The sequence below is a fragment of the Podarcis gaigeae genome (assembly GCF_964106915.1).
Source record: "Podarcis gaigeae genome assembly, chromosome: 2".
NCBI lineage: Eukaryota > Metazoa > Chordata > Lepidosauria > Squamata > Lacertidae > Podarcis > Podarcis gaigeae.
This window is the reverse complement of record NC_139679.1, coordinates 43,726,602-43,753,300: the sequence shown is the minus strand read 5'-3', so window position 1 is coordinate 43,753,300 and position 26,699 is coordinate 43,726,602. Positions and strand designations below refer to the sequence as shown.

At 46.6% G+C, this 26,699-nt stretch overlaps 1 protein-coding gene across 6 annotated transcripts in view; it reads right to left on the bottom strand.

Moving 5' to 3' along the window:
- Positions 1–26,223, bottom strand: part of NOTCH3 (notch receptor 3) — a 58,068-nt gene extending 31,845 nt beyond the window's left edge. For 4 of the 6 annotated variants that reach the window (XR_014561031.1, XR_014561032.1, XM_083726013.1 and 1 more), the window contains exons 1-2: positions 25,890–26,153; positions 12,730–12,811 (exon numbers count right to left, since the gene is read on the bottom strand). Coding sequence is in view for 4 of the 6 variants with exons in the window: in XM_083726013.1 (XP_083582139.1) it covers positions 12,730–12,811; positions 25,890–25,986 (179 nt within the window). In the remaining 2 variants the exon portion in view is untranslated. Of the gene's footprint in view, positions 1–12,729; positions 12,812–25,889 lie in introns of all 6 variants that reach the window. The other 2 variants (XM_083726014.1, XM_083726011.1) reach the window with 2 other exon arrangements.
- Between the last annotated feature and the right edge of the window lie 476 nt (positions 26,224–26,699).

Genomic DNA, 26,699 nt, shown 5'->3' with positions numbered 1-26,699 from the left:
CCCAATGGACTAGTAACGGACTAATTCAACAAGCAGTTAGACCCACCTTTTATCATACCCCTTTCTGCCATTTCACCAAGGAATTGGGAGCCACAACAAAACAACACAGGAACCTGCACAGTGGCTTAGCACGAGTGTGTCTTTTTCCTCTATTGAGCAACAATTCACTGAAGACAACTTCCTGTTGCTCACACTAAACTACTCCATCAGTGTGTGTCATCTGCAGATTCTGCTAACTGCCCACACTTACCCTTTGCCAAGCTGAAAATAGATATCTTAAACATTGGCCTTCTGTCAGGTTCCAACCAACCATTTCCTCTTACCAGTAAATTCCGGGCAGATCTAAGAAAAGTCTTTTCCCCTCCCTATATAAGATTTTGTCAGCAGGTCTCACTGCAAAACATCGAGGGAAATAAGGATGGGACAATGTTTATACAGATGGCATTCAAGTCAGTTCTGTACTCTCAAGCAGAGCTGTTATGTTGAGAGTAATTCATACAACCTTGGGGCACGGCTACGGTCCAGATGGCTGTGGTTCCTAACTTATCACTTGATGGTTTGGACACCCTCTTTTGTAATATATAGTATTGTCCAAAAGCAGAACAGAAGGCTAGATCAAAGGTTGAAGGAGCAGTCCAAAAATTGTATGCAAATACCCAATCAAGCAACTCCAGCAGAATCTTAATAATCTCACATTTAATGGTATATTAAAGATGCCTGATTAGCTAGTGAAAAGGATAAATAATGTATCCTAACTCAGAAAACTGGAGTTTCAAGTAGTTAGAAGAATGAGACTTTAAATTCGGCAAAGTCCCTGGTAGTTCCTGACCTTATCCAAATATTACTCCCACGAAATTCCTTAACACCTTGATTCATCTTCTAGTACCAGACAAAAATATTTTAGTCCAACTCTGGAAGCCCAGGCAAACTATGTAGAATTAATGATCAACAAGGTCCAAGAATCCACACCTGTCCAGCAGCGCTTCAAAGCAAACTGGGTAGCGTCCAGAAAAGCTTTTATTTTGCTTAGGCATTGATCAAAGTTTACTTTCTGCAGCCACCTGCCCCCCTCCCTGGGTAACTGGACAATCTTGTTTCTGGTGAGAAATGTAGCTCTCATTAAGGAGGATGAAATTGTGTTATCTAACTGAGGCTGATAGCTCAAGGCCAATATGGCAGCCTGCTTAATTAACAGCAACTGTGCCTCTGTGGGAACGCACATATTCAAGTACTGGAAGGTTCTGGCCAGCTAAGCTCTGATTGGCTGGGAACCTCTGGTCTGGTTGCTATGTTATTTGCTAGATGTTTGGGTTATTCCTTTAGTCCATGCCTCACATCTTTTCCTGATGCCTGAGCACCTGTTTGTGATGTTTGTTCCTGTGGTGTGAGGTCAAGTGGGTTTATATTAGACTAGGTTAGATAGTTTTGTTGTTTTATGCTGCCTTGTATTTTTCCCATGTCTACATCTGAAGGCAGCCCTGTTTAGGGAAGTTTTAATGTCTGGTGTATTACAGTATTTTAATATTTTTTTGGAAGCCGCCCAGAGTGGCTGGGGAAGCCCAGCCAGATGGGCAGGGTACAAATAATAAATTATTATTATTATTACAGTATTCTTTTATCGGACGACAGAGGACGAGATGGTTGGAGAGTGTTCTCGAAGCTACCAGCATGAGTTTGACCAAACTGTGGGAGGCAGTGGAAGACAGAAGTGGCTGGTGTGCTCTGGTCCATGGGGTCACGAAGAGTTGGACACGACTAAATGACTAAACAACAACAACAACATTCTTTTATCTCTACTTTTTACAGGTTCTCTCTTATATATTATTTATATGCATTGTACAGAAACTACCTCACTCAATTTTCTAGTGTTCTTTATTCTGGAATGGCTGGAAACCTAAGCCCAGTGATGTAGCCTTCTTGGTCAACTGTTACTGCACAATATTTCTGCTCAAGACTCAGATGGCAGAGAGTGAACTTTTAGCAGTTATCTGTCTGACTTTTCAGGGATATGCAGTGAGGTGTGGCGATAGTCTTTAATTTTTGCAGGTCTGGTTAGACAGCTCTAGTGGAATTTTTGTATTAGCTTAGGCCTAACAAAATTCCTGGTTCCCTGGGCTTGGAAGCTGGGCAATCTTGACAGGTAGTAAAGCTTGGGGACATCCCTCTGGTGGCCTGAAGTTTATTTATTTATTCTCTTTTATGTATTAAATTTGTACACTGCACTTCATCCAAAGATCACAGGGTGATTCACAACATAAAAATACAAAATAAAAACACAAAATACTTAATAAAACAAAACCTAATACCACCCCTCCTCTTCCACAAAAACATTAATCAGCCAAAGGCCTGGTTATAATGAAAAGTTTTTGCCTGGCGCCTAAAAATATGTAACGAAGGCAGCAGGCGAGCCTCCCTGGGGAGAGCATTCGTCTCATGCTGCCACCCTCTGGACCTCTCATGAAGGAGGCACACTTAGAAGAGTTTCAAATCATGATCACAGGCAGTCTTTGAGATATGGCGGTCCTGAGCCTTTCAGGCTTTATAGGTCAAAACCAGCACTTTGAATTGGGCCCAAACCTAATTGGCAGCCAGTGCAATCGGGTCAGGATCAGTGTAATAAGCTGAATTTTGCACCAACTGAAGTTTCTGAACTGTCTTCAGAGGCAGCCCAATGTACAACACATTGGAGTAATCTAACCTATAGGTTACCAGAGCATAGACATGAGAAATTAGGTTATCCCCGTCCGCATAGGGGCACAGTTTTCCATTTGCTCCAGCCTAATCTCTGTCAACCCCCTATATCCTGATGGACAGATAGGGAGAACTTTGCATTGGCCCACACAAAGTGAACATGCTAAGGAAACAAGGACAAGTGGCCACTGAGGACTGAGGGAAGGACAATACAAACTATGTGTGAATGACACACATACATTGGGGTAGGGAACTCATCCCTCAACTTCCCTGGGCTTTCACATCGCATTCTCGTTTGCAGGATCCAGCAGATTGCCACAAGCAGTTCTGTCCACCCATTCAAATGCTCTCTGCCAACCCCACGAGGGACAAGATAGCAAGGGGTGGCATAGGTAAAGGTAAAGGGGTGGCATAAGCAGCACATAGCTCCCTTTCCTAATTCCTGGCCGTCCTGGAGTCTTTGAAAGGGGGTTCCCAATCAAAGGTCCACAAGCCTTCCCTGTAAATGCAGCCTCCCTGAGCCCTCCGGCCTGCCACTGCCATGACAACACAGAAAGCTGTTTGCTTTTCTGCCCAGCCTGAACAGCAAGTCCTGGGCCCTGGCTGAGACAACAGTCAGGGCCTTACAGCCCAAAGAGGAATTGGACAAGGAAAAGGAATGTCTGAGCAAACTACATGCCTCCCCCCACCGCCACTGGGCAAAAAAGAATAAGAAAACGGAAACAGCCATACTGTGGGATATGTCAACTGACCAAAGTTGTTTCTCTGCAGCATAAATCTAGAGCATATGTAGTGGTGAATTTTGTGTGAGTGGTAGCCAACTAAAAGTTAACCCAGGGTGAAAGGCTGGCTGCTGAGTAGTTCCAGTTGCCATGGGAACTCAGGAACTCGGAGGGAAAATGGGATAATTGAAAACTGCAAGCTGCGGAAAGATCTGTCTGAAACCTGCAAGGGGCTCAGTCTGAAAATTGGGAAGATCCAGCCTGAAAATGGAGGAGGGAGGCTCTGCTTCAGTGCAGGGAAATCACAACCTCCTGGACAAGGAGGGCCAGGAGATGAGAGGGGGAAGGCCCAGCAGGTCCAAAGAGGAAAGTGGACACTGTCCACTCACTGGAGTCCCAGAAGATGGTATGAAAGGACTGGCATCTGAGAGGAAGGCTGCCAGCAACACTTAAGGCTGCAAAACAATTGTGTGTAAACTGTAAAGAAATTGGGGGGCACTGGGGTGGTATTGTCCAATTTGTAGATTTGTATGCATTTGTTATGTAAAATCAGTTAGCTAGCAGAAGTACTTTAACTTTAATAGGAGCCAAAACATGCAAGTTATGGTATCTGTTGTTTAGCAATCAAATTACTTGCTCGCCAAAGTTTAACTTTCCATCATAAATCTAAAGCTTGTCTCTCTAAGCAAAATTGAATACCGCTATGATTGAAATCCATGCAGTGAGGGTTCAAATACCCATCCAAGGAAGCGTTGTAAACAAAATACTACATGTGTCTTTTCAGCAAACCATCCCCACTGTGGACCTGTTTTCCAAGCAAGTTCAGCTGCTCCACTCAGCATCACTAAGCTTTAACAGTATTTACTTACCCAGTCGGATACCGATGTCATGAGATGACCAAATCCCAAGTAAGGTCCCCACCCTCCCTTCAATATTCAATTGAGCTCAGAAAATCAACCATAATCGATCCTGGCCCCCCAAAGCAGGCTATCCTAAGTGTCCTATTAGCCTCCAGCCCAAATGAACTGAAGTGTGACCTTATCTTTCAAACAACCTACAGGCTGACTGAACATAGGTGCACCCATATGCTGATGGGTTAGGAGGCGACAGAACCAATTTATTGGCTTATTCACTGGGTTGTAGCTGGCCTGTATACTTCCCTCTTCCAGCTTCTAAGAATGTAGTCTTCAAAAGAAGGTACGGTGTTTCTAGATTGTAGGTTATGATGTTTACTACTGTGGAAGATGTAAGGCCAAAGATAGTTGGCATAGATCTTTGCAGCTTTTGGAGAGAGGAAAAATTGCCCTTAGGAAGACTGAGTGTTCTGAGAATAATCCCACAACTCAGTGGTTTTCAACAAGTGTGCCATGGCACCCTGGGGTGCCTTGAACAATAGTCAGGGGTGCTGCGGGCAACACAGGCCTCTGTCCCTCTTTCCTTCCCTCCCTCCTGATGCCCTCTTGCGTCTCTACCTCCCAAAGGCTTGCACAGCTGTTTGTTGCAGCAGTCCTTGCTACAAGCTCCCCAGGTGAATGGTGCCTCTGGGGCTGGCTAGGGGTTGGTTCCCAAGCCCCTGTGGGGCAGTTTGAGGAGGCATCTCTCTTGGGGGAGGTAACTCAGAGACCGGGGTGGTAGCTGCAGCTGCCCTGGGGAGAGGAGAGGAGGCTGAGGGAACACTCCACAAGGGAGGGTGTTCGAAAAAGGGTGAAAGGCTGCCAGATCTTCAGGCAAGGGGTGACATAACTGGGCTCCTGAGCCCCACAGGGGTGCTGCAGAAAGAATGTAGGTCAAGGGAGCCATGGACTTAAAAAGGGTGGAAACCTCTGCCCCAACTGATCACTGTATTTAAAGCCAGGGAAGCACATCCACAAGCCAGATTGGAAGGGAGGAAGATATGACTTCCTCTTGAAATGTGGTTTGGTTCATTTGTTCAAGCCATCCATAGCTATTTGCTTTGCAAAGTTGTTTTGTAAGGCAGGAATGCCAACTGGCCACTGAAGGGAGGGGTATAAATTTTAGAAATAAATAAATATTTGCTCTAGAGGCACATTACTGCAAGACATCTGCTCCCTAGGAGTGCTGAAAGACGAATGGCTTTACCTTGTGGCAAAAGCTGTGGCCATAATTCTGTTGCCACGAAAGGGGAAAGCCACACTCATAGTAAAAGAGATGAGTGACCCAAAGTTGAGGCAGACAAACCAGGTGTGAGTCAGTTATATAAATCTCAGATTGAGCAAACATGAACCTATTTGGCCAAGTGTGTATTTGGGCCAAAGTAGGCAATACATTAAAATATGAGTGTGCTTTGTGTTTACTTAACTTTAAAAATAAAACAGCGGCAGGAGATTTAACCCTTTCCCCTTGAACTTTAGTCCCAGTGAAAATTGCTTCTTGAAGTTGCCATTTCCCTTAGGAAGAAGGTGCCACTGGCACCAATTACAGCTTGTGGTCCAGGATAAATAGCAGGTTTAATAGGAAGGCAATTTTCACTGAGACCACAGCAGAAGTGATCAAGAACACACACAATATTCCCACCAATTCCCACGTTGTTTTTTCAAAAGGCACATATGCATTTAATTTATTGTTTAGTTTCGCCCTTTGTGACAATGGGCTATAGTTGCTGATGCACAGAGTCCACACTTGCCAAGTACCCCCCCCCCCAAATGGGACATTCTGTTTGTCGGTGCGAGGTTTCAGCGGCCATTTTGGGTGACTTGCTCTCGCACTGCGCTCTCGCCCCGAAAAAGCGCTTTTTTCAGGGCGAGGTGCAGGTCACATGACTCGCCCAGGAACATCTCCCGGAAGACACGTGTCCTGGTTTTGAAAGTGAAAAAGTTGGGCAGTTTGAGAGTCTTTGCACCCTCCTAAGGCACAGAGGGAAACAAACAGCAAAACTATGCTCTGCGCCAACAAGCAGGGCCTTGTTTATTTACTGAGCACTCCCTCTTGCCCCAGGCCAGTACAAGGGCAATCTCACTTACCAGTTGAGGGTGGCTAGGTGCCCCAAAGAAGAAAGCCTCTTCTTTCAGCACAGGGAACCAAGCCTTGGCACCATGTCCCTACCTGCTCACATCCGGGGAGTAGAGCTGGTTTTTTATAGCTCTCCCTGGGGCTGTGATTCACCAACTGTGTCTGCACATGTCGCTCAACACTCTCTGACTCAGCCCTTACCCCAGGGCTGCGCAGGCGGCAGTAACAGGCCTGCAGCCCTGTGCCAAAACTGAAAGACTGAGGGCTGCTTGGGGGCACTGCAGGCAAAACCCTTCACACATCCATCCAACCAAAAAAATAATATAAACCCCACCACTGTACCCACCCCACTCTCTGGAAGAAAACCAACAACTTGCACAGCAACAGTTTCTAGTTCCTTTGCAATTACTGCCACAGAAAGCTTAAAAGCATGGACTAGAGAAAATGCTTGTATCTTGCAAGTAGAGGGAGACCAGGAGCTGACAATCAGCTCTGACCCTCACAAAGCCATCAACAAGAACCAAGCATACACACACACACACACACACACACACACACACACACACAGAGTGCCAAATCATAATCCCTACTGGCAAGGGTTACAATGGCAATTTGCCCCCACAAAACTAAAATGGATTACAAAGAGGAAAAAGAAAACCAGTAGCAAGTAGTGCCAACTCCTTACTGGGGGGTTGGATGGAACTGTCCGAGCCCCAATGGAGAAACAGATCAAATAGCTGCAGGGCGCTGGGTGGGCACTACTGTGCCCCTTTCTCCTGCTCCCCATTCTAAGGCCAGCTGTAGAAACTCATAGCACTGGAATCGAGGACAGTGCTCCAACAGTGGGATTGATTACTACTGCTGTTCTGGCACTATAGCCATTATCCCATCAACTGTGAGGCAGTGCTGGGGCTCCATCAGCATGGATGTGGAGTTGGGGAATCACAAACTCAAAATTCCTGTTTTGGGGGACTAAAAAACCCATTACCACTCATTAGTACCATGGTGCTTTCAAAAACGTCCTACTCAAGTAATTGGGAGCAAGCAAATAAACTAGGGGTAACTCCATTTTATTTATCTGTAAGCTGCCCTGAGAATACTGCTGTTGAAGGTTAGCCTATAAATCATTAAAATAATGTGACCTTCTCTTGTAGAACATAGCAAAGGAAGCAATTTGTACACCCTCTTTTTAGTGTCCATTCATGTATGGGAAGATGCATATCTCCCTTGTGTGCGTTGACATGTGAGGTCCACATGCATGTAGAGTTCACACTTCTCACCATGGTGGAGAGGAGCCATTTTCCTCCCTGCATGTTACACAGGAGGCAAAAGCAAGAATATGTGCAAGGGACTCATTCATTCCCTGTCAGTGCTTCTAAGTAACTGGCTCAATTTGCACGCAGTGCTAAGCCAAACCATGGGTTAGAGTGAATAGGCAAAGACTGTGGCCACAGCGCTACTCCCCTAGTCCTGCTGCTCCTACACTACCCAGAAGTAAGCCATGGTTTAGCTCAGCATTACATCCAAAACTGAGCTTGTGGTCTGCCTCTCTAGGTAATACCCATGTGGTAAAACAAGAATACTGGGTTCAGCTTGTGCTTTTTATGGAGAGAAAACCAGGTTTTGACCCAATGGTATGACTCCAGGTAACACAGCAGGTCCAAGGAAGAGTACTGTAGTTGCAATCTCTGCTCAGGGGACCTGCCCTTTTGCTTGCTCCTGCCAAGCCATGGTTTGGATTAGCATTACAGTTCTTGCAAATGAGATCATTAATGGGAGTTGCTTTGTACTGCCAGCTGTCATAACCCTTCTTTGGGCTCCAACATCATATACCAAGGGGCAACTTGCCTATATGCTTCCATTTGCTCTGGAATCTGTCACCTTATGGCAAGCTATACAGTGGTACCTCGGGTTAAGTACTTAATTCGTTCCGGAGGTCTGTTCTTAACCTGAAACTGTTCTTAACCTGAAGCACCACTTTAGCTAATGGGGCCTCCTGCTGCTGCAACACCGCCGGAGCACGATTTCTATACCCATCCTGAAGCAAAGTTATTAACCTGAGGTACTATTTCTGGGTTAGCGGAGTCTGTAACCTGAAGCGTATGTAACCCGAGGTACCACTGTACACTGCACTGTATGGTATAGTATAGAGAATTTATAGTATACACTTTGGGCAAAGAACTGCCCAAAGGATGCAAGATTTCTGACATAAAAGAGCTCTGCCATATGTGTAACTGGTCTGGGATTCTAATGTCACACTAAAGGCTGCACTATACACTGCAGCGTCAGACACATGTTTATTTTGATGTGTCTTCTTATTCATGTATAAAGCAAGGGGTGAGGAGATCTTATTTTAACATTAAAAGGGGGCACCATAAGTTCATTCTGGTGGCCCACAGAAAGGCAATGCACTAGGAGAATTGGCCTCCACAGTCACTTACAGACTCATTGTTAAAACCGTGTTTATGTAAGACAATCCCAGGAAGAGGATGAGGAGGAAGGAGACTAGGCCCTGCACTTGGTTTACTTTTTCCCAACAGCAGAACTAGTGGTCGCTTTGTCCAGGACCAGATTATCAAACAGACCAACAAGGCCCTGGTCTAGATCCTCTGATTTTTGTAATACTATGCTGGTGCTGTTTGCTAATTCCCTCTCCACCTCCCAAAAAACGAAAAAGTTAAAGGGGACCCCCATCAATGTTCAAATTCTCTGCAAAAAAAGTTTGAGAACCTCTGAGTTATGAAACAGATGTGCGGAAAAGGGACACATGAACAAGCAGTAAAGGCAGACAGAAGCTGTACCAAGTACAGAACCTCCTCCAATGGCCCTTACATTTTAGTGTTAATTTCTCTTAAAAATAAAAACCAGGAATCTGTGGTGACTATTAACCTCAGCATTAAAAACAGTGACACGGATTTCATTGCTGTGCACATTTTCAGTGCCCCAGCCGCCCGATTTCTCTCACCAGGGCCCATTCTGATCCCATTTCCATTCTAGACCACTCCTGCCGCCTTGGCTTCCCCATTCCCAGCTCCAGAAACATTCCGTTTCCTTCCACTGCTCTTCTTAGCAGCTGCACCTGCCATCTCCTAAGAAAGCTTGTTTTCACATTCATGTGAAGTGTCTCTGACAGCCCTCAGCCAAGCCCCACCTTCTTCAAGATTTGAGGAGGGGGTGGATTAAAGAGAGAGGCAAAACTAACCTGAGAACCACCCATTGTCCACCTACTCCAATTTGGCATTGCCAGGCCCGAAGGAACCAAATGGTGACCGCCCCTTTAAGAGGCCTCTCTGCAGGTGTTTAGTGGGGGAGGGGGAGAGAGGAGGAGGGGAGGAGGAGGAGGAGTGTTTTCCCTTCAGCACTGGGCACTCCCAGGCCTCCCCACCCAACCTGTCCGACAGGTTTCAGACCATGATGCCAAGAGCAACCTTCCTTTTTCTTCCTCTCTCCTGAGCCCCCAGAGGAACATATCCAGCTTTCCTTAGATTTCCCCACTATTCCAAACCCCCCCACCCCACCCACAGACTTTGTTAAGTGCCCAGTCTCCTTGGTGGCACAGCTGCGTTCTGAACAGAACTTACAGGTGACTGGTAGTCTTTTCTTGTCCTATCATCCCATCCAGGGATCCAGGCCGGGCTTCGAGCCTCCCAGTGATTCACCTGTTCTGGGCGTGCCAGCTGCAGGCAGAATCACCTGTCCTGGATTCCAACACAGGCAACACAATACTAAGCTAGGAGCTCACAGAATTTGCTCAAACACCTGCCACTACGAGAAGCAACTACAGGAAGGAGGGCGAGTAAGCATCCCTGGCCCGGCTAAATCCAGGTCTGTACATCTGGACCATCCATTGCCAGGAAACCACCAGGACCACGTGGCTTGGCTAACACAACAAAGAACTACGCTGAAATCCCAATAATTATGTCATCCGCACATCCTTGGTCTCCCCCTTTCGAGCTTTAACACCACAGTATGGAACCCCTACTACAGAAAAGCAACTGCATTACACGGCAATATAAAACCAGCCCTGGACACTACCGGCAGCATCAGCGATGCCCTTAGGAGCTAGGGTACTCTCCCACCCTTCAGCAGAGCGCCTGTTAAAACACAAGCTCAAGATCAAAAGAAGAGGAGGACAGTCTAGCAGCAGCTTTCAAACCTATAAAAACAACAGGCATCTGTACTGACAGATCCCCATTACAACGTTCCAACAAGAGACATTCTTTGTCTGATAAATGATCTTTTTTTAAAAAATAAACCAAGCTTTGTCATCATTTTAACATATTATGGAGATTAGAAAACATATTTAGTCTAATAAATTCATGAAACAGAAATATAGAGACGTTATGACACTTCAAATATTCTAAATTCCATTAAGGCAATTAATTCTCAGGACACAAACACAAAGAATTGTCACATATATTAAAATTTTAAACACTATGAACACTTAAAACACCATTAAGATGTACAGTGAAACCTTGGGTTGTGAACATGATCCATGCGGGAAGCACATTCGCAACCCGCAACGCCGCATCTGCGCATGCGCGGGTTGCGATTTGGTCTTCTGCACATGCGCAAAGCATGATTTAGCGCTTCTGCTCATGCGTGAGCGCCGTAACCCGGAAGTAACCCGTTCCGGTATTTCCGGGTTCGGCGCAGTGCACAACCCGAAATAACGTAACCTGAAACGTCTGTATTTATAATGTAGAAGTCTTTTAATCTGATAAAATATTTCTCTGAGCATATATTATTAAGGCTTACTTCCAAGTAGGCATGTATAGGATCATGTTGTAAGATCATATCAAAAGATAAAAAAAAAACTCAAACACCTGCAAAACATTTTAGCAATTCACAAAAGTTTTAGTTTATTAGATTATGTATTAAAACAAAGAAATTACAACTATAATTTTTTTGATAAAAAAATGCTTGAGAGTCGCATATCTGAAGTATTGTCTTAAATTCCAATAGAAAGGATTACCGCATACCATACTTTGTTTAGCATTCCAAAACTTCTTAAAGAGTTCCCATTCCTGTTCAAATTTTTCACTTTATACCTTTCTTCCTTTATAACAGCCCATGTGATTATATTCAAAATTGCTAAGGCCAATAATGTAATCTATCCTGCCTTTATCTGGGATACTGTCCTCCTTTTCCATGATAAATTATCATATTTTAGGGTCAAAAGAAATGAGACAGTGGAAGATTTGTGATCAAGGCTTCATAAATTCTGATTTCAACCTAAAAACAGTTGTGTGAGGTGTTCCAAATTTGATCAAAGGGGTCTTCCTTTAACACCTTGAGCCATCCAACCATCATGTGTATGTTTTGTGCTGTGGGAGTAATAGCAACTACATGAACAGGAATTGAGATTCAGAAATGGAGGGGAAGTGTTAAATCCTAGACCAGGGCAGGGAACCTGTGGTCCTGCAGAAGTTGTTTGACCACAACTCCCATCATCCCTGGCCACCAGCCACACTGCTGGGGACTGATGGGACCTGGAGTCCAATGACAACATTTGGCAGGTCAGAGGTTTCCTAACACTGCCCTAAATACACACACCCATTGCAGCTGCTCAATTCAGATCCAGATCTTCTTCATATCATCTGTTTGGGCCCTTAGCTCCTTTGTAGATTCATATTAATATAATTGTTGTGGTAACCAGAAAACCTGTTCTTCTTCCCTCTTCTTTCCTCCTTGTAAGATGTTTGTTTACCACATTTATATTCCACTCTTCTTCCCAGGAACTTAGGGTGCCTTACATTGGGGGCGGGCGGGGGCGGGTTATCATATTTTATCTTAACAAAACAAAACACACCCCCATGAGGTAATTTAGGTAGATTAATAAGAATTGGCCCAAGATCTCCTGTCTTTAGTGCTTCGCTGGCTAGTAGGAATTCAAACTCAAGTTTCCTTAAATTAAGTCCAATATGCTATCCACTCTGTCAAGTGGATGTCTCTAAATGGACGTTGAGACCAAATTATTCCAGTGTCCCATGGCAAACAGAATCCCAGCTGAAGAATAGTCAAAGTATGCAGTGGAAGCCAATTTGCACCAGTCATTAGTTCCTACAGGCCTAATGCAAAGCCACGGAGAAGGTCATGTTGTGACTTTTGAAGCATTTCCAGGCCCCATATTTCCTAAACTATACTGCATCCTGTCAACAGAGCTCGCTGCTCTCCCACTTCAAGCCAAGCAGCAATTTTTCACAATGACAACTTTACAGCTCCCAAATTACACTACTTGCCTGCCCTTTGAAGGCAGTGGCCCAACCCTACAAGCCCCCAAGATGGTTTGACGCACTGGCTGTTGTTGAACCCATGGGCAAAGTTGTGCAAGGGTGTCACTTACATGCAGGCAGCTATCCCGTTGGAGTAAACAACACAGCTCCCACCATTCTCACAGGGCTTGTCGCCATCCAAGCACTGTATGGCTGTAGGGAAAGAGAAAGAGCTTGGTTAGAGCATGCCATTGCACAGCTGTAGGAACAACAAAGCAATGCCCAGGCTGTGAAAAACAGATCTAGCAAAAGTTACTGGTCACAACAGCTCAACAAAAGCTCCCATGTACACTCAACCTGGTGCAAGGACAACAACAACGAGGAAACAACCATTACCATCATGCCACGAGCTCAAATAGCACCTCTTATGTGTTATAGTCATGCTTAGCTCTTGCCCCAGGATAAAGGATATGGACTGAACTTGTATCTTTTGCTTTTACAATCTCCATTGTACCCCCAAAGCAGTGTTTTGCTCATACAAAGCTGACTTATACGAAGTCAAACTATTGGTTTATATAGCTCCCTACTGTCCACACCAGGAAGGATAGACTAATACTGCTGGACTCCCAACTCCCATGATGCAGCCACAATGGCCAGCGGTCAGGAATTATGGGAGTTGGAGACCAGCAACATCTGGAGGACCACATGCGCACTGTTAGAAACTCAGGTATATAAAACTAGGCACCAAATGACATATTGAATCTAGGTTGTGGTCGCCACAACAGAATGTCTATTTGCCAGGGGATTAGACTAAATGACCCCCAGAATCCCTTCCAATGCCACAGTTCTATGATTCTATTATCTCAACTACATTGCTTGACTGAAGCTTGCTCTTACAACAATTCACTTGTCCCAGTATGCAAGAAGAAACATACACAGTGGAAAGGGAAATGGTACTAACTATGGAGTAAGGCAGAGATTTTTCAACTGCGATTGTCAACCTGATGCCCAGAAATCTCCACACAGCTGCAAGTGGACCTGTGTCAGTAGCAAAACGCGCCTGGTGCCTGGCTTATTTTAAGCACTGCACCCCTGGTCTACACAACTGGCAGCATCTCTCTAGGGGTTCAGACAAGAATGCTTGGAAATATTAGAATTGAGCCTGGGACTTTTTGTAAGCAGAACTTTGCCACTGGGCTGTGGCCCTTCTCTCTCTCTCTCTCCCCCTCACAGAAAACCTTTTCACTTAAACAAGATGATAATGGCAACTGAGAGCAGATTCTTCCCATCCCAAGCATTGCCCACAGTCCCACAACAGGAGGTTCTTGCTAAAGTTATCATCCATGGAACAATTCATATATGCTATTGTTAGGCTTCTGAACATAGAGAGATGGAAATAATAATTGAAGGTCTGCAGATGCATCTTCAACGGGTCACGTCAGACAACACAAAACAGGAATAAGGCAGAAATGCTTCAAACGAAGGGAGTAGACAGAATTTCTCACAAGCCGCAAGTAGGCTTAGCTGGCTCAGTTAGTGCAACCTCAGCCTCTATACTGCCCAGTAACTAGAGTAACTAGAGACCGGCTTCATTGGCAAAGGTCAAAAAGTATGCAGAATACCATCAAAAGTCGTAGGGAAAAGAGACAATCTGCAAAATGCCAAGAAAAAAACGGCTCCTCTACAGAGATTTCTCCCTTACATTTGGTTTCCCACAAACTAGCAAAGAGTTAGTGCAACCTCAGCCTCTACACTCCCCCGTAACTAGAGACCGGCTTCATTGGCAAAGGTCAAAAAGTATGCAGAATACCATCAAAAGTCATAGGGAAAAGAGACAATCTGCAAAACGGCAAGAAAAAACATTGGTTTCCCATAATCTAGCAAAGAGAGGGGCAAGCACAGGGATCCATCTGGAATCCCCAAGCAACCAGGAAGGGAAAAACAGCAGTTTCTGGGGGACTGGGCATTCTAGAGAAGACAGAAATCATCTGAGGACTGCAGCTAACCAACTAGAATCACTAAACAACCCAGCAGTCTCAGATCATGGCGAGTCATTGGAGTTATGGAGATTCCACAAGTACTTTGTGACCTCTGACAACTGCCACCAAGAGAGCTAGCTGAAAGTGAGATTCAACCTCCACAGATCTGTATAGAGAGCCCTGTGTTTGGGGAGGCTAGTATTTTTAAGAAAACCCTGCAAAACTAAAAGTGGAAGGACAAGGGCCTAACAAAACTGGCACAGAAAAATGGGGAGCCTGCCGTCTTCCTCTCCCTCCTATGTGCCATCATGAGTGGGTAGGAGGAGCCATTTCGTAAATGCCCAAGCTAAGCCAAGCAAAGCACGTCCCCTGATGGGGCCCAGGCTAGGGGAAAGAACCACAGGCACCCATCTCTGCCAGCCCTGAGAGGGGTGTTTGAGTGCCCTCTGAAAGGAACAAAATTAGAGACACATCCATTCCCAAAGGAACCCCTTTTCAGGCTCAAGAGACACTACAAGTGCTCTGGGCCTACTGAAGGACGGAGATGCAGCCTAGCAGCAAAGGGATGCTGGCTGAGACCCCTCCCCTCTCGAGAGCAGAGAGAAGATGGAAGGAGCTGGGGCCCAGGCAATACACTCACTCTCAGCCATTTCCTAGAGACCCACTTGTAACAGAGTGCGTGCCCAGCACACAGATCAGTCCCAGACAATGCCTCTCCCCCCTCCACTGCCGCCCCTCACTCTGTCGGCATGCAGAGCCAGCAGCAGCACTGCAGCAAAATGTGCTCTCAGCAACCGCCCTGTATGCAGACCATATTAAATTCCCCCACACCCAAAATGAACCTACGCCACTATGGATTTCACCCTCCCCACAACTTGAACAACGTGTAACTAGCAAAGGCTGCATACAAATACGGTAGGTGCAGACACTCTGCTCACCGAAACCTAAACAGTCAGTGAGTTTCTTTTACACATACACACACTCTTACAGGTGAACAATATGGGGCAACCATCTCAAACACAGCTAGCAAGCACAATAATGAAAAGTATTCCCAGCACAGTTGCATGTGTACACATACATACATGTGCACACAATGCCAGGAGCTCACAAAGACAGCATAAACACACCCTGTGCCTGAATGCTTTCAAACCAGCTTAAGCACATGTAACACTGCATACGTGAATATGTACACAATCTCACAGGAAGTATAACATGCATAGCCAGGTATCTCAGAGGGAGGCATTCCTGACACAACACAAACCCACAATTCCCTACCCTTTCGTCCTTTCCAGAGCAAAGAGCCAAGTTTGAGCCAGTGGAATGCCCTCCCCACATCTCCAACTCTACAACCAACATTCCAACACATGTACGCTTTTCAGACACGGGCACCCAAATGTAGAGGGCCTTGCAGCCATAAACATAATTCTCAGCTCTTGGATGGAACCTTATCTCCAAAGGAAAGGCCAGACCTAAACCTACACAGAAGCAAGCCAGTCTGAAACCAGACTGCCTAAAATGTGTGGCAAACAAAGGGAATCAGTGATCACACTTCCCTCTCATATATAACATGGGATGGGATGGAATTGCAACATGGGCCACAGTGGCAAAGAGAAAATATTCTTAGTCCTGTTGGCCACCCCCTCCCAAAACACGGCAAAGCAGAAGATGAACTCCCAAGAGCCTTGATTTTCCACCTTCCAAAGAGAGCGAACACAAGCAACCCGAAGAACTTTCTTTGCTCAAATCAACATTAGCCTCCCCCAAAGCCCAGGAAATTAGCTGTCCAAGGCTCTAGCTTTGCCGTCCAGAAACAAGTTAGAAGGCAAATAGGTTTCATGCTCTTTAAAGAACCACTGGGAATAAGAAGTGGCAGAGGTCACCCTTGAAGGCAGTGAAAAGCCAAAGACTACAATTGAGGTGCTCTGGCTCCCACTGCTTTGACTGCTTAATCCTCGTGCTCTTTGCAGGGCTCAGCCAGATGCCAGGAGTCCTGGCTTCTCACCTCCACCCCAACCATCCCTTCCTTAAATGACAAGCAGCACTAAACATGCAAGCAACATGGGGAGAGAGAGAGAGAGAGAGAGAGAGAGAGATTGTAAGGGTTATGTGCCCAAGGGTCATTCAGGCCAATATTTAGGGCTCTGTCAATCAACAATTCTATGTAAACAATCAAACAAGTTAAGAATTCAGTCTTGTTTGTAGAAAACCACCAACCAAGAATCATTTTTTAAACACCATGTATTATGCCCAGGAGGAGGGCAGTGGGGAGCCTAGATTTTCCAGCAGTAAGGGGTTAAGGCTTCAGTGCCTTGCATTAGTTCCTTGCCCTTCTCTACAAGCTAACACAAAAGTTAGGCAAACTAAACAAACTTGCTTGATTTATATAATTTATGCAGCTTGAAAGATTCAGCCCAGAATTTGGACTGTGATAGCTAGCAATATTTTGTCTTTCCCAAACTCACACAGCTGTGTCCATAATAAATCTTATGAAGGACAGCACACCTCACCCAAGATGTCAGGTGCTATGTTTGCTACTCTGAGCTCCTATAGGAGAAAGGGCAGGATATAAATTTAATAAAATAAATAAAATAAATATTTGAGGCCTGATGATCTGGTCTCACTGAATCTTTAGTGACATGTTGGCCCATGGTGCAATAGTGGGTTTTTAATCAAACATGTCTTGTAAGAAAGAAAGAAAAAACCCAGAGAATTTATCTTGTAAAGACACCCTTAAAGTTTCAAGCATTTAAGACACTTTTAAAAGAATTTGGAGAAGTAAATGCTTCTCTGTCTCGGTGACCTCTGTTTCCTCAACAACAGCATCATTTCTCTTCAGATACAATTTGTTAATCAAGAAAAGCAGCATTAGCTACACTCTGAAACCACGGATTTTTCATTGCACCACATGCCTAGATATACTGTATATTTGCAATGATGGTTTCATCATAACTAGTATAGCATGCTAACCATGATCTGATTGCTAGGACTAGTACCCATGTTTAATCTTTGTAAAGCAAAAAAGCAGTAACCCTTGACGACTGCAAGATCTGTTGCTCTTTCACAATTGTCTACTTTGGACCTTCCTGTTTAAAAACATAGGCCTCTGTAGTTCCGTGCATGCAGTTTGTGCAGCAAAGTTATTAGCATGGAGCTTGATCTTTGGGCATTTCACAGGAGCCCAGCGTCTTGGGAATGAATGCACTACTGACTCACAGCTCATAAACACCTTTTTGCACAAGTGTCAAGCCACCACACTTTATTTGGGGAACATTTTGTGCTTTGCAGGGCAGACATTGTTCCTAGATCTCCACCATAAGTGCACACAGCAAATGCCTGAGGGAGACTCACATTCCTTGGAAGACACATGAAGATTAACCAACTGGAACTCCTTGGGTTCTGTCCATTCTGTATTCCATGTACAATCGTACCTTGGAGCCCGAATGCCTTGCGAGTCAAATGTTTTGGCTCCCGAACGCCACAAACCCAGAAGTGAGTGTTCCGGTTTGCGAAGGTTCTTTGGAACCCAAATGTCCGACGCGGCTTCCAATTGGTTGCAGGAGCTTCCTGCAGCCAATCAGTAGCCATGCTTTGGTTTCCAAACATTTTGGAAGTTGAACGGACTTCCGGAACAGATTCCATTCGACTTCCAAGGTTCTTCTGTACTTTCAGATGGACAATACAGTGTTCACTGCAAGACATGCAGGAAGCATTCAGGAAATCCCCGTGATGTTAAACTTGCAAATGTAACCGACCCAAAGAGCTGTAACAGTTTACCTACTGACTTCTCATTCTGCAAGACCATTGTAAGTTGTTTCTTCAAGACAGAGGCAATAATGAGGTGACAGTTGTATGGCCAGATTCTCCACTCCCCGCAAAAGACTCAAATTATACCACGAAGACCAGTATCATGTCCCTGATAAGGGAGGTAGACTAGGGTTTTTATCCCACCACAGTAGCTATGCCATAATATACAATCAAAACCATAATACTGTATCAATTACAGAGCTGGTCTTTTGAATTCTGGCCTACCCCTGACAACACATCATAGTTTATTCTACTATGACCTTGACATCAGGCTTGCCAAGTTCATCCCTTCACAGAAAAGGATGCCCTTGAAATGTCTTAAGAAATATATCCTCCCAGGGCTTGGCAGTCCAAGGGTGCAAAACAACCCTTCCTCCAATGGAAATTCCCACTTTTAAAATCTATATTTCCCAGGAGGCCTTTGGCTTAAAACCAGGTCAGATATGTTGACACTAGCTGGGGCTGAAAGAATCTGACTTAAGGATAGTCAGGCTCTGTAATAAAGTTTGCAGTATGAGGAACACAGAGATGGAGCACATGCATTTCAATAGTATGAGGTCACCAAAGGGAGGAAAGGATGCTGTGGGACAAATGTCCCTGCAAGAGGCACGTTGGCACTAATTCTTCCCAGCAGTGAGGTATGTTTCCTGGGAAATTATTAATAGGACAATTTTCCAAATTAGTGTCATTTGGATACAATAATTTGCATCAGAAAACTTTCTGATGCCCTAGAGCAGGGATGGGGAACCTGTGGCCGTCCAAACGCTGCTGGTCTGAAACATCTATCATCTCAGGTCATGACTTTGCTGGTTGGGGCTCATGGGACTTGGAGTCCAACAACATCTAGAGATCCAGAGGCTCGCCATCCCTGCCCTATAAGAGTGATCTACTTTGACATGTTTATTTCACTTGTATTTGTAAGCAAAGCTAAAAACTTTGAAATTGCCAAGTTTGCCTGATAGTTATTTGCAGTTAGGATCCATTCAGTTACTAATGAACTTAAAACAACATAAAATTTTCTTCAGGGAAAAGGAAAAGCATTGGAAAATTTTCCAACTATCAATCCAAGAAGATGTATTACCTTATTAAATACACATGGAATTCCATTGCTTCATTTTCCTTTCAGAAGTGCAAGCACAGTTGGCTACCACGTCTCAATTAAAATTTGATAAAGGGTCCTCAGATCAGCTGAAGCTGACAGCTGAATCTGGCTTGCACCTCTCTACTTGGCCCTTCTTGAGTGTGAGCAAAGGTCCTGGAAGCTAGGATTCCCGAGTTCTGTTCCAAGCTCTAGATACGGGTGAAGTCAGGGAGGACCAGACTCCAGCGATTCAGCCAAATATTCTGTCAACACATAGGGCATTATATACATCTTCTTCTGGAGCAAAATATCACCACTCAAAGAGGCTCCAACTTGGAAGTCTGCCTGCAAATTCATTCTTGGAGTTTGATGCATTTCTAGCACTTCCTTTAGGAAGAAAATTTTGCCTTGCTATGACCTCTGTTTGACATGGATAGCTATTCGAAGAACCCATTTCAAGCCACCAAAGGGAGCATTGCATGCGATACAGAATGGGAGATCCAATCCCGCTTCTCACATTAACTGCTTGAACGATCTCCATGTGATTAAAGGAGGGGCGAGAGAGCCAATGGTGTGGACCTACTGCTCCCTACCCCTTGATGCCAAACACTGAACATGGATGTCTCTATGGCAGGAAAGTCTATGCATGCAGACCTCCTGGGCTTCCACGGAAGTTAGAACCCCGAATGTACCACAGTTGCTCCTCATTCTAGGAGTCAGTGCCAACTCAAAACTGGGGAACTCTCGGGGTTTCTCAGTGATCCAAAATGGCAGAGAAGCTTTGACACCTTGCCCACAGCTATCCACAAACTTCTTGGCCACTGGAAGTACTTAGTGCACCCTAAGGTATACTCTCTATTGATGTAGGTTGATGGTAAGGCTTAACAGACTTAGCCAATGCCCCCACATGAAGAGAACATGCACACTATGCTATATATAGTGTTCAGAAGTTCCATATCCATATCCTCAGGATATAAGTAAATGGAGAAAGTCTGTGCTAAATTCTGAAAGTTTGAAAACTACTCACTACCTCACGGCAATAAGCATGCATGTTACATGCACTGCTTGCCTTTTTCAAAGGAATCAAAACCCACAAAGCAACAAAGACAAAGAAAGAGTCCCAGAGAAAAACCTCCTGCAAGTCCCCATCTTCTTTTAACGTGCTGACAGCCCATGCCTTGGGTACCACCCACATATCTTGGTTACCATGTAGGGTGTGGTTGACTGATTCCAGGCCCCTATTGGCAGGCACATATAAACAGGTCTCGTTACTAACAAAAAAAGAAAGAAAGAAAATTCTGTGCCAAGGTATACAAAATTCTGAGCCAAGAAAAGCTGAAAATCATGACCGGGATAAATTATGCAAAATGAGAAAATTTGCGTGAGTTGCCTGTCTTGCATAATTTATTCTTAGTCACAGGGAGGGAGAAACAGCTATGTGGGGCACCAAAGTCCTATTTCCTGAGCAATGGAAGCCCTGCTCAGCCTCTCCCGGGTTACTGAAATGTTCCCAGACGTTGCTGAGGCCTACTCATCACTGCAGCAGACACAGAAACTAGGAGCTTGCTTTAAAGAATGAGCACCAAGATTCACAGGAGGCAGAGTTCTGCACCCAATACCAAGCCTTCTGCTTGGACAAACTATACTCAGCCTGACTGCTAGGCTGGACCATTGGAAGCTGCCCATCTAGCTCAGTACTGTCTATGCTGGGGATTGAACCAGGGACCTTCTGCATGTAAAGCAGATGCTATACCACTGTGCTACGACTCTTCTATGTACGTGGGGACAGCAGGAGCAACACCCAGCAGCGGACAGAAATGAGAGGAATTGGGCCTCTGCTGCAAAAAAGTTACCACTGCATAGCCTAAGCACAATTCTGGCTTTTAAAAGGGGAAGGTTGAGTCACAGCCACGTCCAAATGGCAGGAGCAACAATATGCCCCTCTCCCTCACCATCCTCCTCCAGGCTCTCCAAAACAATGAAAAGGATAAGAGTTTACCATTGCTCTCAGTCCAAACGATGTGATCAACATTTGTACTTACAGTGGTACCTCGGGTTACATACGCTCCAGGTTACAGGCTCCGCTAACCCAGAAATATTACCTCAGGTTAAGAACTTTGCTTCAGGGTGAGAACAGAAATCGTGCTCCAGCGGCACGGCAGCAGCAGGAGGCCCCATTAGCTAAAGTGATCTTCATGTTAAGAACAGTTTCAGGTTAAGAACAGACCTCCAAAACGAATTAAGTACTTAACCTGAGGTACCACTGTATTTCCTATCCATTCTGACTTTTATCAACCCAAACTGAATGCAGGTGTGATTAAGCAAGCATCTGGGAGGTCCACAGAAGGCAACCCAATCCTGATTTCCTTAGACTGGTTACCTGTGCTTTTGAATACAGTGGTACCTTGGGTTAAGTACTTAATTCGTTATGGGGGTCCATTCTTAACCTGAAATTGTTCTTAACCTGAAGCACCACTTTAGCTAATGGGGCCTCCTCCTGCTGCTGCTGCTGCTGCTGCTACCGCGCCGCCGGAGCACGATTTCTGTTCTCATCCTGAAGCAAAGTTCTTAATCTGAAGCATTATTTCTGGGTTAGCGGAAGCATATTTAACCTGAAGCATATGTAACCTGAGGTACCACTGTACATTCTGCACAGAAGCGTGGTGAACCAGGATCCATGCGTATAATGGGAGTCGGATGCTGCTTTCAACCCACGCACATTCCGCTGAGGCTAATAGAAAGGAAGTGTGGCTACCTGTTAGCGAGGAATCTGGCCCCCCAAAAGTGACTGAGTGCTGCAGGGCTGTGTGGAGGGGCTCCCAGGCTCTCTCCAGCTGCCTTTGTTAGCTGGCTAGCAATGTGGGCAGAATAAAGGGGCAGGGAGTTGAATGGCCAGCCGGCTGGCCCTGCTATTGCATCTGGAGGGGCTGCAGCAGGGAGGCAGCTGCTGTGTCTCAACAACTCTGTGCACAGACAGCTTCAGCTCACAGAATCTACAAAGGGGGTGGGAGGGTGAGGGGAGAGATTCCTCACTGTGTCCACACAAGAAACACAAAGGCAGGCAGCAGGATTAGATGCTGCGTAGTCAGACATGGGCTCGGTACCATCAAGACTTAGGATACTCCCTTACACAGACACAACTGAAGGCAAGGAAACCTGTTGCAAAATGGAAAACACCAACTAAAAGCCCCAAGGGAAAGACCTCTGGATGATTACATTTATACTTTCTAGAATTGACAAAAACACACACACCCAGATTTGCACTTTTGCCGTCTCGCCATCCCCACAAGCTTAAATAAAAGGAGGGGAGAGATTTCAGATACACACAGAGGGTGCCATTAATGACAAAGCTGTGTTACTATCAGATCTGGAAAACTGTGTAGGCAGGGAAGATTTCCTTCCCAATTCCAGAGGATGGGATAGGAGCATGTGCAAACTGGATTCAAATAATCAATTCCACCAATCTCCAGGTTCAATTTTGTATTGAAGTACATTAATTAACGGCATAACTTGGCGCTTGTGTTTTTGGCAAAGCTTAGCACGTATTTAAATGCTCACATTTGAGTCCCTGCTCCTGCCAAATCAAACCACAAATTTCCATTTGAAATTTAGTAATCTTCAGTTTTAGGCAATGGATTGCACCCTTTTTGGAAGGGAAAGGCTATGCCAGTTAAGAATGCTGCATATGTTACAAAATTCAGATGCATAAAGAACAAAGACAAAACACATGTACGATGATCATGCATGCAGATCTTTCATGTCATGGCATGTTGCATACATTTTCTGGGAAGCCAAGGCCAAATCAGGGTGGAAAAACCTCATGTGTGCCCGATCATGTGAAGCAGCCCTTGGATGAGGGCTTCATCAAGTGAGGCACTTTCCTGCAGATCATCACATTGTTATCAGCGCAGCCAAGCAGAAAAGAAGGAACAGCTTTGGAAGAGACAAAATGTCTGGCTTGCAGACACTGCTATGGACAAGGCCTAAGTGTCTAGCCCTAAAGTTCATATGCATACTGTAGTAGAAAGCGGCCTGCTTTCTCTCTCACACAGGGCCCGTCCTACTAGGCAGGAGTCCCAACCCTTGCATGACCCTCATCTGATACAGCCCACACCTAAAAAGAAAGGAAGAAAAAAGACAGCACCCTGCCAATTCAAACTCAGAAGACTCAACCAGAGTTGGCCCCTCATCCTGAACCTCCTACTCTTTGAGGCCCTTCAGATGCTGTTCTGGGAAAGTTTAAGGACAGGGGTCCCAGTGCCTTTCGCACCATTTTGAATTCTCTAGAGCCATTAGAAATGTTCCCGTGTGGCTCAAAGCAGCAGCTCGGAGCCCTTGTCTGGCGCAAGACCGCCAGGGCTTCGGCAGCACTGCGGTGGAGTTGCTCAACCAAGAACAATGCCCTGTCTATGTCCAGCCAAGCAGCAAGCTGGCGGGGAGGGGAGGAGGGGATTCATATTCCCGGGCACCCACAATCCACAGCATCCCCGGCCTCCTGCGTTGGACGAGCCGCACATTCCCACGCACTGGAGCACCAGCTGGCCGGGAGCGTTCTAATAAGCAAGGCCGGCTTCCCCAAACCAGTCAGGTGGCTTCATGGGAGAGTGAAACCCAGGCTGAATAATAGCCCCACGTTCTATTTACCTTTCGCTGCAATTATCTCATCCCTGGCATACTGCTGCACGTTTCATAGGGCAAGCAAGTCGCTGCACGACACCCAATTAAATCATCTTATCTCCCGTTTGCATCACAGTATATTCCCAAGCGCACAAATGGGGGGAAAGCCGGCTTGGTGGGGGGGTGGGGGTGGGGAGGGAGAATTTCAAAGCAGACTGAGCCACTGCAACTCCCCAGAAGCATGGGAACTGGCTGGCCCAGTTGCTGAGCTGTGCACTCCCTAGCATGGCTCCAAGACGCGTTCCCAGTTTCACAGTCAGGGATCTGCAACTTCGAAGCCAGCCACAGACTTAGTTCCTTTGGGTAGGAAACAACAGTGCCATGCCAGGGCTATAGAACACACAGTGCGAGAGCAGGATTGGCTCGAGAGGCACTTGGGCAGCTTCTTGGGAATAGCTTGCAGCAACAATAAAAGTTTGTGCATCCAGCAGAATGTGAAAGGGGAGGGCGCGCGAGGGGGCGACAGCTGCTACTACATCTGCCCAGATCATCAACACCCTTCCCTTTGCTATCCTGTACACACAATGCGCAGCAACAAAAGCTCTATCAAATTCAATGTCAGTGTGGGTGTAAAGCCTTCCAAGGAGGCCATTTCATGACAATCCCAAAGGAGAAAAAGGGAGGCGTGGGCGTCACCCCTTAACCCACAACCACCCCACTTACCAGCAAATCATTTCACACACACACAAACCAGCACACAAGCTTGCTATACAAATATAAGTTCATGTATGTACCTCTTGCATATATTCCATGAGAAAGGACGAGTGTGTCTTGCACATGCAATGCATTTTATGCGTTTTTAAACATATGATCATGCGCACATTCACAGACAAACTCACATACACCAGTTGCACAATCAAGTGCACTAAATTCTCAGTCCATGCCGTTTACCAAATGCATTTGCATGTCTGCACAACAGGCGTGTTAAACCAAACATTTATTTCCTCCTTTACGCTCTTACACAAACTCCAGGCTTTGGCAGAACCAAACTCCACAGCATACCCGGTTCAATAAAACCTCAATGGGATACCATAGAAAATTGAAAGCTTCTCCCTCCGCCAGCCTGCCCGAGCAAGATTTGCTTTGCAAGGAGCCGAGAAAGAGAAACAGAGCGACGGCTACAGCGGAGCCCGAGAGAAGCCAGATCCGAAATCCACGCTCCGGTTTTTCCAGCCGCTCCGGGCTGGGAAGCTTAAACTGGCTGCCGAGAAAGTTTACTTCAAGTAAATAAAAAGTGCAAGATTGTTTCCCCGCAGCTCAAATCAGTGCCGGCGAATTAGCACCCCCCGCCCGCCCGCCAATCCAGCCTAATCGCTCCCTCCCCTGCACACAATCGGCAATTAAACAAAGATCATTTATTTTCTTTGTGGCCCGTTCCGTAACCCTTTCCCCTTCCCTCCCCTTCTTCTGGCGTGCGGGGGGGGGTGCGGAAGAGAGAGAGAAAAGGACGGGGATCTAGCCGGGAACAAGGAAAATAACTTCAGGGTCCCCCCCCCCGCCCCACCCGCTGCCCAGACTGGAGGGAGGGAGATGGCGGCTCAAGGCACCGAGGAGCGCCAAGGGGACTCCGAGAGGCTCCGGCGAAGTTGCTTGAAAAGTTTGAAAAGAGGAAACGAAGAGGCCATGATCGAGCCCGGCCGAAGCGGCGAGGGCTTTCTTCCCACCCGTGCTAGGCTTAAGGAAGCCGGAGGGGCGAGCGCACTGTGTCCCGTCCTCCCCCCCCCCCAGACACCCCCGAGGTCCTCCTTACCTGCTCCCCGGGTCAGGCGCGTCAGCAGAGCGATGCCCAAAAGGCTGCAGCCCAGCCATGCCCGCCACGGGCCCCCGCGCCGGGACGCCAAGCCCATTCCCCCCTAAAGTCCTGTTGCCGCCCTATAGATCCATGGAAGGGGCCGCGCCGAGGCTCCAGCCAGACACCAGGACACCGAAAGCGCGGCGGCGGCAGCGGCGCCTCCTCCTCGCTCCCGGACCCTGGGAAACTTCTCGGAGTGCGAGCGGGGCGGGGCGACCCCGCTGCCCGGGGGCGGGGTCCGCACCCAGCCCGCCTGGCCTGGCTCGGCTCGGCTCCCACGCTCCCTCCTTCTCTCTCGCCACCCCCCTACTCGACACCCCCCACCGGCCCCTCCAGCCCGGGCGAGGATGGGGCGCAGGGAGAGGGAAAGGAGAAAAGGAGGGCAGCGTGGCGCCGCGCAGGATCCCGCAGGCGGGGAGATGCGCGCTCTCCTCGGTGGGGTCGACTTTGGCGGGATAGGTCTCTCCCGAAGTTGCCCCCTCCCCTTAGGCGCACATCTGGGCGCCTCTGGGGAAGCGGTGGGGCGGGGAGGCTTGTGGGTTGCTCCTTTGGCAGTCGAGGCCAATGTAGGCTTGCTGGGTTTCGGTCCAGCGAGGCGGATTATTTTTAGGATTTCGGAGGTGGGGGGGGCTTCAGGCGAGGGGGAAGAGAGGAGGGGGAAACTGCCGTGGAAGGCTTGGCTCGGGTTAGGCACTGTTGAGCCACCAGGCCTCCTCGCATTTTCCCACACACGAACTCTCCCGCGAACTCTCTCCAAACGTGACCAAA